The sequence below is a fragment of the Natrix helvetica genome, assembly GCF_964273705.1.
Source record: "Natrix helvetica genome assembly, chromosome: 6".
Taxonomy (NCBI): Eukaryota; Metazoa; Chordata; class Lepidosauria; order Squamata; family Natricidae; genus Natrix; species Natrix helvetica.
The window spans coordinates 67841967-67860185 of NC_138553.1; the positions used below are offsets into that span (position 1 = coordinate 67841967).

The window sequence follows — 18219 nt, forward strand, 5'->3', positions numbered from 1 at the left end:
TCCTTTTTTTAGGGGCAAGTCTAAAGGGTTAACTACCTCTTTAGTAGATGACTCTAATATACAGCATCCCTCTGCTCATTGTTAATACTCTTTTGAGATACTCCCATCTCTTTCTTAGCCCAGAGATTTCTTTTACAATTCCTGCTCTTAGCAGAGATCAGATCAGACAGCCTTCATTACAAATCTAACATTCTTGTCCAAGTACAGAATAGTTTCAATGCACAGGGAGGAGTTATGGAGACAAATACAGTTGTGGAGACAAATACAGTTGTGGAGACAAATACAGTTGTGGAGACAAATACAGGGTCAGTAGAGATTACTTTCCCTCTTCACTCCAATTGTGTTCATTGTACATGATATATCATTGAAATGTGATAGAATGTTCTTGCTTGCCTTTTCAGGATTGGCTAACATTCTAATTATCTTTTCTCAATCAGGTGGAATATTTCCGAGTTGATACACATCCAAGCCTTTGCATCAAGGTATATCAAGATCCAATTGCCATTTCTAAGTGAGAGGTTATGGCCCTTATTCTGGTTTATGGCCTCAATACAGATTTGATTCAATTTGACAGAAATGACCTTTTCTACTGTACAAGTCTCTTGTTTCTTCTGATGGAGCTTGAAACTGGTGGTTTAGTAGATATGATGGGAAGCTTTATCCCACCCAGAGTCCTGAGGAGAGTCTCTTTTCTGAATCTGGCATTTGATTTGTGTGTCCATATGGTGTTGGGTAATTTCCCACTGAAATTGAATGATACATCTTTTTGAAGCAAATGTCCATTTTAGAGGAAGAATTTGTCTTAGCCACATAATTTGGCGATCCTTTGCCAGCCCATTTCAATAGCTAATGCCACTTGAACTGTACAAAAAAAAAAAGCACACAAGTGTAAAATGTACCATGTATATGTTGGCCTTAATTATAATCACCTTTCAGAGATAGTTTGAAGAAAGAAGCAGGACTAATAATGAAAACACTTTCGTTGACCCAGATTGCTAATTGTACATAAAAAAGTTATGGTACAAAGATGTATCCAACAATATGGTCTGGCTTACCTATTGTTGCAAACAGCGATTGGTTTAACACAGTTTATTGAATAAATCACAATTGATTCACACAATGCATTAATCCATAAACCATGGTTTTTAAAGGGCAATGGCTAATTTATATCAAATTCATACTACTGAAATAATTTTGAATAGTTTTGGCATAACATGATTGATAAATCCAGCTCATGTGTGTCAAAAAGCTATAGATATAATGAATTGACATGCATAGATCAGGGGTGAAATTCAACAGATTCTGGAGAACTTTTGAGTAGAAATTTTGAGTAGTTCAAAGAACGAGCAAATACCACCTCTGCCAGGCCCCAGAGTGGAGTGGGAATGGAGATTTTGTAATATCCTTCCCCCAAGAGTGGGGAAGGAATGAGGATTTTACAGTATCCTTCCCCTGAAGTGGGGTGGAAATGGAGATTTTGCAGTATCCTTCCACTGCCATGCCCACCAAGCCACACCCACACAACCGCTAGTAAATTTTTTTGAATTTCACCACTGCAATAGATCATAAATTAGAATAGGATGCAAATTATAAATTATTGCTACAAGTCCATTATTCCCACTACCCTGCATTAAAATATCAAGGAAGAGTTTCATGGTTTAATTCTACGGAACATTTGTTTAAAAGTTTATCTGATTGGTTTTAGTGGGCTTACTCGTTAGGATTCAGCTGTAATTGCTCTATTATTTGTTTAGTCTTATTAATCCTAAAAACAACATCTTCATTCTGCCTGATAGGATAATTTCTCCAGAGCTCCAGAGATTCAACCCATTCAATATATTGTTTCAGTTGATTGCAATAGAAAATTCAGGCTGGATAACACAAATTAAATGTTAATTTTTTTTAAACCCTTTTTAGTTTGCAACTGAACACAACACCTGGGTTAAATGCCCATTCAGTAATGGACAATTTCAAGGTAAAAAAATAATAATTGTAATGTAATTTTTTCTTACATTCACAATGGATTGAAATGACTAATAATAATCAAAGCATATAGAAATAGTTTGGTCAATACATAACATGCACATGATTTCTTTATGATGATCATTTAAACGAAGAGTTTTAAGTAGCTTTTAAGTAGTGTAGCTTTTGATATGTGATGTTTTTGGGATAGAATGTTGTCTGGATTCCCATAAGGGAGGGAGTGCATTTCACAGGAGCAAGTTGTCAAGAGACAACACAGTTTAGTGTGGAAGAAAGAGAGTGAAGGCAGCTCCTCTTAATAGTTCCCACAGTATATATTTTAGGTTACAAATGTCTTTCTTAGCTTTGGAACATGACAATTTTTAATCGTATGTAGTGCATATAGTGTTTATTTCTTTAGAATAAATCAATCGTTTACTAAGCTATAGGGATGCTCATTAAAGCACAACTTTTGACGTATGTCATCATTTATTAATTATACTAGCTTCTGGTTTTCATCATGTTCCAATAAAATTTCCATTCAGCATTTCCATCACCACAACTGCAGTGAAATATTAAGTGCATTTCAATCAATCCAGTAAAGTCCTAATTTTAATGAAAAGAAGTTTACTATGTGTTTATGAATCCCTTGATCCTCTCTGTCTTTATGAAGAAATATCCTTATAAAGGATATTTATAAGGATATTTATATGATGTCCTTATAAGGAAATCAGACGGGGCTCATTCATTGCTCACATAAGAAAGCAGAACGAGCAGTTAATTTAATTGCTAGGTTTTCAATAGATTGTTCCTCATATAAGGAATACTTTAATACAAATTACTTTTTATGATTAAAATTACAAACACAGATCAACTGAAAGATAGGAATCACTTAATAGATACTTAAACCCCCACCTACTTATCTGCTAATTCTGTGCATTAAATAGTTGAAGGAGATATCCAGAAACTGCAGGCGAGTGTCATCCACACTACATGACATTAGAGTTATTTGTAAAAGGCTGATTCACATACATCTCTGTTCCATGAGCTCCCTCCAAAGACCAATTACGATCCAGTTTTTCATTCTAATGGAAATCATCTGTACATTTGACTATTTCAGACTGATGCTGATTGTCTATTAGACATTCAGGTCAAGCTGGAATCTGCAACTTAGGCAGGTTTAGATTAATATTTTCCAGGAACTCCTTATTCTTTTACAGTGTTCAGTATATTCAACTATGAGTATACATTACTTATTAAGAACTTAATCTGGGATGGCACTTTAAAGTTCATGAAAGCATAACATCCCTGCAACAAACTTTGCAGATATCCAGCCCGGGGCTAGTATTTGTTGGAAACTTTGTTTAAAACTGGAGGTTTTTCAGTTTTATTCTGATTGTTTGATTGTTTAGTATGCTCCAGAAGGAATGAACTTTGATACATTTTTCCCCCAATAGCTTTCTTAGAATCACATGACCATTTTACAGAATACAGAATAACAGAGTTGGAAGGGACCTTGGAGGTCTTCTAGTCCAATCCCCTACTCAATCAGGAGACCTTATACCAGTGATGCCTAACCTTTTCGTTGCTGTGTCGAAATCACGTGCGCACGGACCCGTAATGCAGTGCATGCGCAAACCCCCTGTACCCCTTGCCCCCGTGCATGTTTGTGTGAGACCCCCTGTGCATTTGCACATGGCCCCTACCCATGCACACGCAACCTCGCACACGTGCGCACAAAACTCCCCTGCACAGTCCCCTCATGTGTGCATGACTCCTGTGCTCCCCCACCCCCGCGCATGCGTGGCAGAGACCCAAAAATCAGCTGCCCACTGGGGGGCACCTGCACCTGCACAGTGGAGCTGAGCTGGAGTGACGGCTTGTGTGCCCACAGAGAGGGCTCTCTTCGCCATCACGGCCCTATACCATTTCAAACAAGTAGCTGTGCAATCTCTTCTTAAAAACCTCTAGTGATGGAGTACCCACAACTTCTGAATGCAAGCCATTCTCACTGTTCAGAAGTTTCTCGTTAGTTCTAGGTTGCTTCTCTCCTTGATTAATTTCCATCGATTGTTTGTTGTCCTGCCTTCTGGTGCTTTGGAAAATAGATTGATCTTCTTGGTAGCAGCCCTTTAAATATTGGAACACTGCTACCGTGTCTCCCCAAGTCCATCTTTTCTCTAGACTAGCCGTACCCAATTCCTGAACCCAAACTTTTTGCCAACAGGTTTGAATTAAATTGAATTGAGGAAAGCGGAGGGGCTTGAACGCAGGTTTTAGAAGTAGAAATAAGACTCATGGAAGGGAGGATGCCTTTGGAGCTCAGTTCAAAATCACTTCATGGAATATGATTCCACCATAATACTATACAAATGTAAAAATACTATGAGTGCATGAAACATTTTTCAAAAAGAATGCTTAGCGTAGTGTTATGAGAATGCCTTTTATTATCATTTGTAAGCATCAGAATGGAATAAACATCCAGTGTGGTGTAGACGTTGGTGACGTAGATTAGGTCAAGGAGACCCAGGTAACAGGTTCAACTTGAAATTCAGTGGATGATCTGGTCTGATCACCATTTCTAAGCCCAATCAATCATTATAATAATAGGGTATGTTAACTGAAATATTATTAATCCAGTTAGGATTACATACCAGTTTGATGGGTTTCTTTTTGTTTTCAGCTTGGAAAATGGGACTTGCTGTGATGGGACAACAAATACAAGTTTCTTTCACATCACATTTTGAAGCAGAGTTTTCAGTACTTGTATGTAACAGGACCAACTTGCATTTATGCAACTCTACTGGAAGCTCCAAAGCCCTTTCATTGATTAGTGCAACTTTTAATGTTTCAAAGGTACTTAAGCAAATCCAGCATGAAGGCAAGAGGCCTGCCAAATTCATCTCAGCTAAAACACTAAGAAGTATGCAATACATGAGAAACATCTATGTTAGAAAGAACTATATGTCTATATAGGGACATGGTGGCTCAGTGGTTAAGACACTGAGCTTGTCAATCAGAAAGGTCGGCAGTTCGGCGGTTTGAATCCCTCGTGCTGCGTAACGGAGTGAGCTCCCGTTACTTGTCCCAGCTTCTGCCAACCTAGCAGTTCGAAAGCATGTAAAAATGCAAGTAGAAAAATAGGGACCACCTTTGGTGGGAAGGTAACAGTGTTTTGTGCATCTTCGCCATTTAGTCATGCTGGCCACATGACCATGGAGACGTCTTTGGACAGCGCTGGCTCTTCAGCTTTGAAACGGAGATGAGCACCTCCCCCTAGAGTCGGGAACAACTAGCACATATGTGCAAGGGGAACCTTTATCTTATCTTATCTTATCTATCTATCTATCTATCTATCTATCTATCTATCTATCTATCTATCTATCTATCTATCTATCTATCTATCCTTATCAGGCTCACAGTTATTTACACATATGAACATAAGTTCTTATACTCTGATGTCTCTTCAGATCCTATAAATCTTTCACCTTTTAAAGTTCTTAATGCTGCAATATATTTAAATCATGGAGAACAACTACATGCAGCTGAACTGTAGCTATGATGGAATGTAGTGAGGAGGTAGATTCCCAGGAGGGAGTACATAAGTGGAAGAAGCAACATAGCCCCTCCCTAATAGTTCACAGAATATATTGTGGATGCAGGTGGTAGAACTATCAGTCTGGTATATGTCTTTAAGTGTGAAACAAATATTCAGCTTAGAAGAATCACCACATGTCATGGTCTGGGGCCTGTCAGTAGGCAAGGAATTTATGCTAAAAGTAGACATATGTTTAAAAAAAATCCTGAAATGTTCTTTAGAGCTATGCTGGGAAATGATGATTTGAAGACAAAGTTCCCATACTGACTTTTACATGGCCCATCGTTCCTAATTTTCTCAGAGTAATTTCACAGTCAGCAATTGTAGCTGACCTAAAAACTTATTTCTTCATAGAATTAAGAGGATTTTTAAAAAATAAAATTAAATTTTTTTTTAAAAAAACATCCCCTATTTTGGGGCTCAACATAATTGTAAGTCAATAGTCTCTTTTTGGCAATATGTAGAGTATTTTCTCCCTGTGTCTCTCTGTCTTTCCCCCTCCCTCCCTCTCCTTATTTCACAGTTTGGAAATCAATGTATCTACTGACTGGCATCTATGTTCCCTATGATATCAACAAATGGCAATTTCAGAAACTCCAAGATGATATCCAGAGTTTGAGAAAATAAGACACATTTTCCCATGTATTCCCAAATGTTAAACCAATTAACAAGCACCTTCAGATGACTAGCATAGCATAGCAAGCTTAATGAACATGTGAGATACAGTGAAATCATTGTAAGTGTAAAGCTACTATGTTTGTGAAACCGCAGAATGAGTGACAGGCAACTGATCAAAAAGATTATGCGGCTTTATTTTCTTGAAGTTAACTTGGTTTTGACTTGTATTTTCCAGGGTGGATTAAGTTTACTATCTATCAACCTTTCAGAGAAATCATGTGGCTCAAACGTCTGCATTAAGGTATATCTTTTGATATTAAGCTTTCTTTTGGATCTGCAGGCAGTTAATAACTAAAAGTGTGTGCATGTGTGTGTGTGTGTAACACATAAAAGATAAAAATCACATCTCACCTTCAAATACAATGACATTAATAATCTGGGAAATGATTCAACATTTTAAATTTCGCAAAGCACCTATCACGGCTGACAAGGATAATATTTTCAAAGCTTTCTCAGAGGATGTTCTGGATTCAGTCCCTGCTTTGTTTGGAAGTAAATTTCCCAAGATGTGGAGAAATCAGAGCCCAAGTGGTGGCCAAACGCATAAGCTGCCATTAAAAGTGAGCAGTAGAAGCAACGTCATAGCTGGGCAGGATGGGAAAAGCCTTCGTACCATGACGAGCATGAACTGAGGGCAATCATAGCATAAGTGGCAGGAAAACCCAGCAGCAAATCAGTGTCATGCATTTTTTTAATGGCCAACTGAGGCCAAAAGCATGCACATAAAGCAGTAATAGTAAACATAGCTCTATAAATCAACCAGCTAAATGCAAACATTAGGAGCAGTAATTTACTTTGCAGGCAGTAAATGGCACAAAGAGTTGGAAAGTCCCCTTTCTTCCTCCTACTTTTAGGTTTGGGGTGTATATAATCTGCTGGCCAAAGCATCCATATTGTCATTGTGTATTTTGCTCATCCTGCACAATCTAGCACCATCATCCTTGGTTGTGTATAAATAGGGATCCTGAAAGTGGAGTCACTCAAATGCCTCTTAATTTGCTAAGCTTTGATATTTTCAATTTTGTGACATTTTTCTATTCTACTAAGAGCACCAAGTGATCTTCTGATATGGTATTTTGCTTCAAAGTATTTTTTAATAAGTTCAGGTTTATTATTTCTTTGCAGCTTTCATTGTCACAAGTTTTAAAAAAAGCAGAGAGGTATTGCTGAGTGCAGTGAACCTGAGAGAGCACATTTCTCTCTAAAGAACTTTTGCAGCTTCCACATGGTTGATTATCTTTCTTTTTTTTTAAAAAAATGACAGATTTCAGCAGTGATCTGAATGAGAATAATTGCCCTAGAAGTGGGTTTGATAAGCCTCTTGTTTGATCAGAAGTTCTCCACACAGTTCTTCATCAATTGCCAACATAAAGTCTTCACAATAACTTTGCTACCAGCTAGTGTGATCGCCTGGATTGTTGCAGTGCAGAAATAGAGTAGCCTTTGAGCCAGTCACTCTTTCTTAGCCCTTGGAAGGAGGCAAGGGCAGGATACTCTTGAAAATGCTGCCAAGAAAAGTTCAGGGACAGTCACCGACAATCAGGGATGACATGAAGACCCAAAATATACCGTATATACCCAATGAGAAGATATTCTTTCTATGCAGTCTCAACCATGGTAGTTTGGAAATGAGACTTGAAAATCCACATATCTTTAAGCTGCCAAGGTTGAGAAATAGTATTCTAGAAACTGTGCTGGCCAATCTGAACCTATTGAAACCATCCCTATGATAACTCTTCAAGAGTGGTTACCTATTCAGGCTTACCAAATGCTGTTCTTTTTAATAAAGGAGAATATTTGTAGCTCAGGGTTGAAATGAGGGGTCCTTGGTGCTCTCTGAGGTTGGTTATTTTATTGCAGATTTTTCATAACCCAAACTAACCCAATATTTTTTTTAAAAAAATTGTACTTCATGTATATGCTAAAAAAAAACCTGAGAATATATGTACTTTGATTTTATTGCATGCTATCTCTCATGATTATTCAGGAAAATGTTTTTTTCTTTTCTTTTGTAAACAAGGGATGGAGGACGGATGTGGACTATTCTGTTTCTTCATATGTCTGTGATTTACCCTGCAGTAAGTTTCAATGGAAAAAAAAGCTATTGCATATGAGATAAGGCAAAATATCTAAGGGCTCCTAACAGAAGCGATTTGGGAAGCTAGCACACTACTAAGTACTTCCCAACTTTGGCAATTTTAAGATGTGTGGACATCTACTCTCAGAATTCCCCATCCCCATCCCCATGGCTGGTTGAAGAATTCTAGGAATTAAAGTCCACACTTTAAGTCTGGAGAGTTAGAGTTTTCAACCTGTTGCAGTGGGCAGCTGATGTATTTTGGGCTTTGTCAAGGCTATTTGCCTCTTGAATATGAAGGGTTGTTCTGAGGATCCCATGAAGATGTCTCAAGGAAGTGAAAACATTTAATAAATACATATGGACTATTGAGATTGCCATCCTGGTGGTAACTGCAAGAAGATACTATGCAGCTACCAAGATTAAAGTAATGATGTGGACAATGTAAGAGAAGATATTGACTTAACAAATAAAACCTCCAGAGATCTAGATAAAAATCTGACTGTGAATGTGATGGCAGGCCAAAGATGAGAACCATGTTATAAAATGTTTTATAAAATTTGCCAAATTTCAGTTCAATGGGAGTCAAGGCTCCTGTATTTTAGATGCCCTCTGTTAAATCAATCCATTTGTGATACCTTATTTCAAAATTTCTTGCCCCATGATGCAACATTTTGCAGTTAAAGGTTATAGACAAATAGAAAAATTGTAATAGCATGTAGATGAAGCACAGCGCTTATTGATTTCTCATTGTTCAACAAATTGTACTGTGGGCAAAAGATACAACAGCATTTTGAGAGCATGATACTCTGTTTGGTCAAGGGCAGTGGTGGGTTCTGGGAGGTACGGCCTGGTACTGGTGGCAGCTGGGAGCAGTAGCCACCGTACTGAAACCCTGGGGCGTCACAGGGTGGTGGTGTGTGCATGGCCGAGGTGGATGCACAGCCCCGTTGCAGCGTACCAATTGCGACGGCGATCCGGAATCCACCTCTAGTCCATGGATCATATTCTTATTCTATGTTTATTCTTGTTCTAATAGTTTAGGAAAGAAAGATTCTTTTGCATATTTTCCAAGAAAGAGGAATTGAAGCAAACAGATGATAAGAAATACAGATGCCAAAATATAAAATTCCTTGTGTGCATCTCATGTATTTCACCCTTTCGCCCACTTCCAACAATTGAAAATTGGGGAGTTTCACTTCTTGAATTTCCAGCAAACTGTCCACTGGGAGGTTCTCTATATTGCTGGGTTCATGTTGCTGATGACAGCGACACTTCTGTGATATTTGGAGTATGTCGACATCCATTTTAACTTCCATTGGATCTTCCACTTTGCTGTCTGAGCATAGTGGTTAATGGTAAATGGCCATGATCTTAATTCATGTTAACTGCTAATGTTAATTCATTTACATGGTGCTTTTGCTATGAAGCTTGTCTGTTTTTTCTTCTCAATGATTTGGCTTTGACTAGAAGAACTATCAACATTTCATAAAAGAAAATGTCCCCGCTTATTCTTAGATGAACATCTAAGATACTATTTTGTTTAATTCCAGACTCTTCTACTGGGACTCAAGAATATTATGAATATTCCTTAAGCATCTTCTCTCTCATATCATTTCTTGCCATATTTCTAATCATGTTGGCTCTCCTTGGACACAAACTTTTGTCAGGTACTGATTTACGCAGTGGAAAAGTCAACAATTTGGTTGTTACAATAGAACATTAGTTTTAATTCATAGATTTTAATTAATCAACACTGGGTTGGAGGTTTATTAGAAGTACTAACACGCAATCAGCCAATGGCTTGTTATCTTAGCTTTGTATTTTCGCAATAACGTTCAAGGAAAATTTGCATAAGGAAAATGTACAAGTGGTTTTTTTTAAACAATGGTAGCTTTTACAATTTCATCATGTCATTTTCCTTTGAATATTATACTGAATGCTCAGGGCTTTTTTTTTTTTTTACCCATTTGCAGAAGCTTATTACAATCGGAATTACTCCCTTTTCAAAGCACCCTTTGTTCTTATTGTTTTGCATTTCTGTGTGAAATCTACTTTTATATGAAATTTAATTGAGATCCAGTTACAGCAATAGTAAAATATTGGCATGAAGAGGAAATAGAAGGCAAGGATTGTGGGTTCCCAATTTTCCAGTAATAAATTCATAATTAAATTATTTTAATTTAATTAACTTTTAATGTTGAATTTTAACGTTTTTTGCCTCATATAAATTTTATATATAGTTTATGTTTTAATTTGCTTATACACCTCCCGGAGTCCCTTTGTGCGATGAGCCATTTCCATATTTTTATAAATAAACAAACAACCAGAGACAATGCCTAAAGTAGGGGTGTCAAACTGGCGGCCTGTGGGCTGGATGCATCATTCACAGGCCATGCCCACCCCAGCTCTGTGAAGGGAAAAACTATTGTGACATGTCATGACGACAACATGATGCATTATTTCCTTTTTCCAAGAGGTACTGCATTCCCAAGCCAAATCTTTTCTATGAATGCTTTTGGGTATTACATGAGACCCAGAGACAAGAATTGCTAAGGCATTTTTAGATACGCAGTTCAGGTCGTAGTTGGCGCTACATTGTAAAAATGTGACAACTACCCACCAACATAAATGAATTTAAAAATAAAATAAAAGCAAATTGTCTGGGGTGTGCCAAGTATCCAGAATGTCCAGAAGAAATTTTATATGCATTTTTTGACTTTTGGATTACAAGTTGAGTCCACCCCATGACTGCAATTACCTCTAAATCACTTTCAAGAGAAGGATCGACCTTTTCTTGCTCCAGCAATAAAAGTTAATATTTGTATGAAATCTCCAGTTTTGTTTACATAATAGATTGAGATTTTATACTTGACACTTACAACAGAAGGTCAATATTCTATAAAGTCAGTCTTCACCAGTTTGGTACTTTCCAACTAGTCTGAACTTCCCATAATCATTTCCTTACTGAAGTTGCCACATTTGTTAGAAAATATAATGTTGGCTCTAGAATTCCAATGATAAAGAGTGATAGTATTTGACTTCCCTTTCACATTTGAAAGCATCAGTAGATATGTTAATATGCCCTGCTATAATTCCATTGATCCATATTTCTCCTAAAAAGCTAGATTTCTCCGTGTGGCTTTCCTGTACATCAGAGGTGGTATTCAGAAGGTTCTGACCAGTTCTGGAGAACCTGTAGTGGAAATTTTGAATAGTTTGGAGAACCGGTAAATACCACCTCTGACTGGCCCTGCCACTATCTATTCTCTGCCTCCTGAGTCCCAGCTGATTGGGAGGAAATGGGGATTTTGCAGTATCCTTCCTCTGCCATGCCCATCAAGCCACACCCACAGAACCCGTAGTAAATTTTTTTGAATCCCACCACTGCTGTACATGCCTTCCATTTCTGAGTAAGAGGTATACAAACAAAATCAACGTGTGAGGCATTTTGTGTCCTCTTCAGGACACAATACGTTTTGCGATACAACCCTCACATTGTCTAAGTAAGACTTGTTCATTCAAATATCCAACTATAAAAAGCCTTCCACTTATAGTATCCTGGTGGATTTCTATATCTGATAGAAATCAGGGAAATTAACTTGGGAAATTAAAAGGTCATAATATGAACTTATTGGCTGATTCACACATACACCATATTGTCATGCTTCCCATAAGTTACTTAGTGATTAATTGATCATGTAACCTGTACTGAATTGCAACGTTCATACTTAAAAAAAAACCAATATTGTTTATGAAACTACTGTATAAGCAGTAGTAAATAATCTGGTTTATATAATTTGATCTTAATGCTAATATTACAGTAATTGTATGGTCAAAATGGAATGATGACATCCCTTTAATTGTGTTATATAAAGGATGCTTTTAGACAATACTATAGGCCAAAGGTAAAGGGACCCAGTGGCTAAGACACTGAGCTTATCGATCAGAAAGGTCAGCAGTTCAGCAGTTTAAATCCCTAGAGCCACGTAATGGAGTGAGCTCCCGTTACTTGTCCCAGCTTCTGCCAACCTAGCAGTTCAAAAGCATGTAAAAATGCAAGTAGAAAAATAGGGACCACCTTTGGTGGAAGGTAACAGCGTTCTGTGTGCCTTCAGCATTTTAGCCATGCCGGCCACATGACCACGGAGATGTCTTCGGTCAGCCCTGACTCTTCGGCTTTGAAACAGAAATGAGCACTGCCCCCCTAGAGTCGGGAACGACTAGCACATATGTGCGAGGGGAACCTTTACCGCTATAGGCCAAATAAAATGTATTTGGGAACTCTAGTAGGATGTCTCAATGAGTGCAGAGAACTCAACGAGGCATAGAGACCTTTTTTGGTTGTGATCAATCTCTCAGTTAGCCCAGCTGATTTTTTAATACTGATTTTCTTAATTAAAAATTGTGGAACTCCAATGCTGCAATGCACACAAGCAGCCTTTTGCTTCCTTTGGAGTCTTGTGGAATTTCCCAGGTGTACCTTAAATAGATAACATAAGGTTTCTTTGAAAATAAAAAAGATGAACACCTGCAAATGAGGTGTGTCCATCTACTCAGAAAAAGGACAATGGCTGGCTGTAGTAGCCAAGAGCTTTCTGTGGATTGGCCAGCTAGAGTGGAGTAGCAGATAACCTCCATGCTTTGGGAATGATATGCTTTCCCACAGTCATTTTAGAATTTAAACGCTCATAGCATGTTCTCATTTAAATATGTTCAACATGTTTCAGATAGACCACCAATTTCCCAATGGTTGGGAGATCCTAGTTCTAACATAATCCAGGGCCATCACCATACATGCTCAGAGAAGCTTTCCACAGTTGAATGATTGGTGGCCAGGTGAATCGAGGACAACATGAACTCACTAGGGCAGTAATGGCAGACCTTTTCAGCACCGAGTGCCAAAAAAGGGAGCATACATGCACACTCATCAGGGATGCACCCTGGAAGAGAACCTGCCAAGTGGGCATGCACACAGTGGGAAATGAACTTCCGGCTTCCAGCGTGCGCATGTGCACCGGCCACAATGGTGGGTTGCAGGCGGTATGACCCGGTACGGGTGTACCGGTGCCTGCCGGGAGCACCGGGTACCGTTCTGGTACAGTGCTCTGGAGGGCCCATCCACTTGCCTGACCTCCTTACCTGTACTTGAGCTCTTTGGCACTTCCGCGCACATGCACAGAATGTACAACGCCTTTGTGACGCTCCGCTAAGCAGCTGGAGTGTCGCAGAGGCATCATAGAGGTAAGGACGCATGCGCGCATGCATGTGGGGACGCCGGGTCCCGTTGCACCATACCATTTGCACCAGGATCCGGAACCCACCACTGACCAGCCAGCTTGTCTTCTGGTTATTGGCGTGCATGCGCACGTAACAATCAGTTGGCTGGCGTGCATGCGCATAATAGAAACCAAAAGACCAGCTCTCCTAGTTTCCGGTGCTGCTGCACTGGCAAAAAAACAGCTGATCATCACGCGCGCATGCAAGTCAGAAACCTAGAAGAGGAACAAGCAATGCCGCATGTGCCAGACAACATGGCTCTGTGTGCCACTTAGGGTATGTCATAGGTTCACAATCATGGCACTAGGGTGTTGAGATTAAGGGAAAAACTCATCTACTTGCCACTATATAGCCATAAAACCCATTGGAATAGAGCCACATACACTGCCAAGAATTCATAGAGGAAAGACTATTGAACTGACAAAGGGCCACATCAATAAAGAACAGTATTAACTAATAATATCTTTTCCCAGTTAATTCTAGGAAGACCCATGAAGAGAAAAGTGTATTACACGTGATAACACACAGGTAAGCATGTGTTTTTGTATAGATGTTTGACATTCTAAAGAATCTTTGCTCTAAAATGCAAGTAATTATTTTACAGTCAGTCTGCCCTGAATTTTAAAATTGGGGATGAATCTTACGTTTTTTAAGATATAAATAAAAATAAAATGAATATAACGAAAAATGACATTCCATAGCTATGATGCATATTTTTACAAATACATATGTAAAGGTCTAATATTGATAGAATAAATGTTCTTCTGTTAGAATTACACTAAAACGACAATTATCCCTATGTGAAATAATTTAAAACTTCTATTTACTTTTAGGTAACACAGTTCTGGAGAAAGATATGAAGTATATACCTCACGCTTCTGCCTTGGTAAAATATCATGTAAAGAAACTGTGTATTTGGGTTGAGGCCATTTAAGTTGATTTAGGACATAAATAATTGATAATTTAAATACATTCAAAGTTTGTCATTTATTATTTAAATTCAGAAGGCCTGGGCTAATTTTAGTGATGTTTGGGAATGAGATGTAAATCCTCTCACTCTCTGAATTGATTGTTAAATCATCATTTATTAATCTACATCAGTGGTTCCCAACCATTTTTTGGCCATGACCCACCTAAGCATCTTTAAAATCCTGATTCCCCCCCCACATATAATTCTTACTTTACTCAAAAAGTGAACTCTACTTACACAGAGGAAGCCTAAAAGGCCATTAACTTGGTTTAAACAAGGTTCAATTGCCCCCATTAAAAATCAAATTACCTCCCTGTGGGGCATGGGCCCCACTTTTGGAACCACTGTTCTAGATAATTGCTTGAACCTTTTACCTAGAAATGTCAACTAGAACTCACAGTCTCCTGCTGCCTTAAACCATTGGACCAAACTAGCTATCTAGACTCAGACTTAGATCATGACCCTTAATATTTACATGACTTTCATGCATAATTGGTTGCCTATAATAATTTCAACAAACTTTTGTTTTTCCAAAAATCTAACTAGTCACTAGGGGCCAAAAATGACTTGATGACATATAATTAAGATTTGCATTTAAACTTATTTGCAAAAGCTAAATTTTGCTTTTGTTAGCAGATCTCAGCAGAGAAAAATAATAACTCAGTCCAGAATACTTAATAGTTTATACAATCTGATCATTTATTTCAGAGTATTTCCATATCGGAGAGTCATCATGTTTTATCATGTCATCCAACCATCCCTGTAGTGCTGTTTCACTAATAGAGATGGGTTTTATATGACCACAGTGATGGCTGGTGCTACAAGGTGCTATAAATTACTTTGTCTTGAAACATTTTCATGGTATTTAATTGGTTTGAAATGGCAAGCAGCTGGAGAGCTCTTAAAGCAGCATAAAATATATTATGGAGAGGTCCAATTTGGCCAGGTAAAAGGAATTAAAATCATCCTAGTTATATATATTTAGCATTAACTACAATTATGTACATTATTATTCATCATTCTCAGTTTCCCATTAAGAGAATTGGTCTTTCCATGGTTTCATCTGAATGCATTCACTATCTTGTTTGTCAATTTAGAAACATTTTATATACTGTACCTAGAAATCAGTGGTGGGTTGCAGGCGGTATGCCCCGGAACAGGCGTACCAGTGCCTGCCAGGAGCACCAGATACTATTCCGGTATGGTGCTCTGGAGGGCCCACCTGAGCTCCTTACCTGTATTTGAGCTCTTCAGCACTTCCGCGCGTACGCACAAAGCATACAGCGCCTGCGCGACGCTCTGCCGAGCAGCTGGAGCGTTGCGGAGGCATTGCGGAGGCATTGTGGAGGTAAGGATGCATGCCCGTGTGCATGTGGGAGACGCCGGGCCCCGTTGCACCATACTGGTTGCAACGGGATCCGGAACCCACCACTGCTAGAAATCCAGTAATTGCAGGGAGAATGCATTAAGGCCTTTCCTGTTTCTTTTTGGGTGCTAATATATACCATATTTTTCGGGCTATAAGACACACCTTTTTCCCTCAAAAAAGAGGATGAAAATCTGGGTGCGTCTTATACACTGAATACAGCATTTTTGGCCTACCGAAACCCCACCCCCTTTGCAAAAATGGGCATGCAGAGTGTTGGGAGGCCTGCAGAGTGCAAAAACGTTTTTTTAAAAAAATGACCTCTTCAAAAATCATGGTGTATCTTATACTCCGGTGCATCGTGTAGTTTGAAAAATACGGTATATTGAATGGGAGATAATGTAGATCTGACATATTTTGATAGAGGGTGTTCCCCATTTGGCAAATTCATAGAAAATGAATGCCCTTTTTATCAATACTCTCAGGATCAGTAGCTTCTACTCCTTCTGTGATAGAATAAATTCGAACTGTTTTCTACTTACATATTTTTGCCTACGTATTCCAATGAAAAATGATACATTTCCTGCTTTGCAAGCAAAGAATTATTACCTATTGTTAATTATATAAATTACAACTACTCCAGGCTGCTAATATTTGCAGAACAAGCTCTTTGTAGGAATATATGAGCCAGTAAAAGAGATTGGCAGCCTTAGTGACTGATAGAAGTGGGAATGCATAATAGCACTTTTCAAATTGCAGATATTTCAAGAGTCTTGTGTCTCATTTTCTTTTTTCCACAGGATGAAATAGCACCATTTGTTTTATGTATGAAGAAAAGCAGATGGTTGTCACTTCCTCCATCTTAACAAGTAATTGAAAGATTTCTCTACTGTAAACAGTTACGTGTATAAAATAATCCTCATGCGTGCCAGAGGTCTTCCTTGACTTCAGTAACATAGGAATACATTTTTGTGAGGCAAATTCCTTACCCTGTGCCCTATTGTCTCCCTTCCTAAAATAATTTGATAGCAAAACATCTTTTTGTAGACAATTTAACTTTCTCCTGAATCAATGATGGCACCCTTTATATTGGTGGAACAAGCCATGCTCCTACCAACACAAGAGCAGGAATTGGAGCCTTAACATTTCATACATAATTGGCAGTTTTGTTCTCATCCTGTTGATGACCAATTCCATGAAAATGAATTATGACAATAACACTATCAGTGTAGTTCATGGCATTTTAAAGCACTAGGGTATCATATAGGATGATTCTATGATAAAATATGCCCTGTAATGTTTTAACAAAATCACTTATCTCTATGGTTCTTTCATGTTTTATAGATCCTTCTATTCAGAATATTACTTTCTATCAAGAAAAATAAATATGTCAGGAAAATATGTAAGGATCAATGTGTGTGTGTGTGTGTGTGTGTGTGTGTATGTATGTATGTATATATATATATATATATATATATATATATATATATATATATATATATATATATATATATATATATATATATATATATATATATATATATATATTCGTAGATTTTCACGGGTGTAGGTATGCTGGTTTTGTTGTATTCGGGTCTTTTCCCGTGTAAGGTTCCTTACATATATATATATATATATATACGTGTGTGTATGTGTGTATGTATGTATGTATATAAAAATTTTTTTAAAGCCCACAGCTTGAAGATGGCAGGTGAGATCCTGCCGAAACGTTGAAAAGACAATCTCAACCTTACACGGGAAAAGACCCGAATACAACAAAACCAGCATACCTACACCCGTGAAAATCTACGAAAACAAATATATATATTTGTTTATATATATATAAAGGGATGCAGTGGCTCAGTGGCTAAGACGCCGAGCTTGTTGATCAGAAAATTGGCAGTTCAGCAGTTCAAATCCTTAGTGCCACGTAACAGAGTGAGCTCCCGTTACTTGTCCCAGCTTCGGTCAACCTAGCAGTTCGAAATTATGTTAAAATGCAAGTAGAAAAATAGGAACCACCTTTGGTGGGAAGGTAACAGCATTCCGTGCGCCTTTGGCATCTAGTCATGACCACAGAGATGTCTTTGAACAATGCTGACTCTTCAGCTTTGACATGGAGATGAGCATCACCCCCTAGAGTAGGGAACGACTAGCGCATATCTGCATGGGAAACCTTTACCCTATCTATATATAAAATAGCCTTGTTTATAATATTTTCCAATTGTTTTTTTTTAAAAAAAAAACCAAATTCTTAAAAAGTACTGCTATGGATAGAAACCTAGCAC

The 18219-nt window shown here is 38.1% G+C and overlaps 1 protein-coding gene across 1 annotated transcript in view; it reads left to right on the plus strand.

The window, feature by feature from the left end:
- Positions 1–17334, plus strand: part of IL17REL (interleukin 17 receptor E like) — a 63175-nt gene extending 45841 nt beyond the window's left edge. The window contains exons 11-18 of the mRNA XM_081957219.1: positions 438–482; positions 1918–1975; positions 4646–4818; positions 6414–6479; positions 8259–8316; positions 9869–9985; positions 14069–14123; positions 16732–17334. Of these exons, the coding sequence (XP_081813345.1) occupies positions 438–482; positions 1918–1975; positions 4646–4818; positions 6414–6479; positions 8259–8316; positions 9869–9985; positions 14069–14123; positions 16732–16741 (582 nt within the window). The 3' untranslated portion in view covers positions 16742–17334. The remainder of the gene's footprint in view (positions 1–437; positions 483–1917; positions 1976–4645; positions 4819–6413; positions 6480–8258; positions 8317–9868; positions 9986–14068; positions 14124–16731) is intronic.
- Positions 17335–18219: the final 885 nt, after the last annotated feature.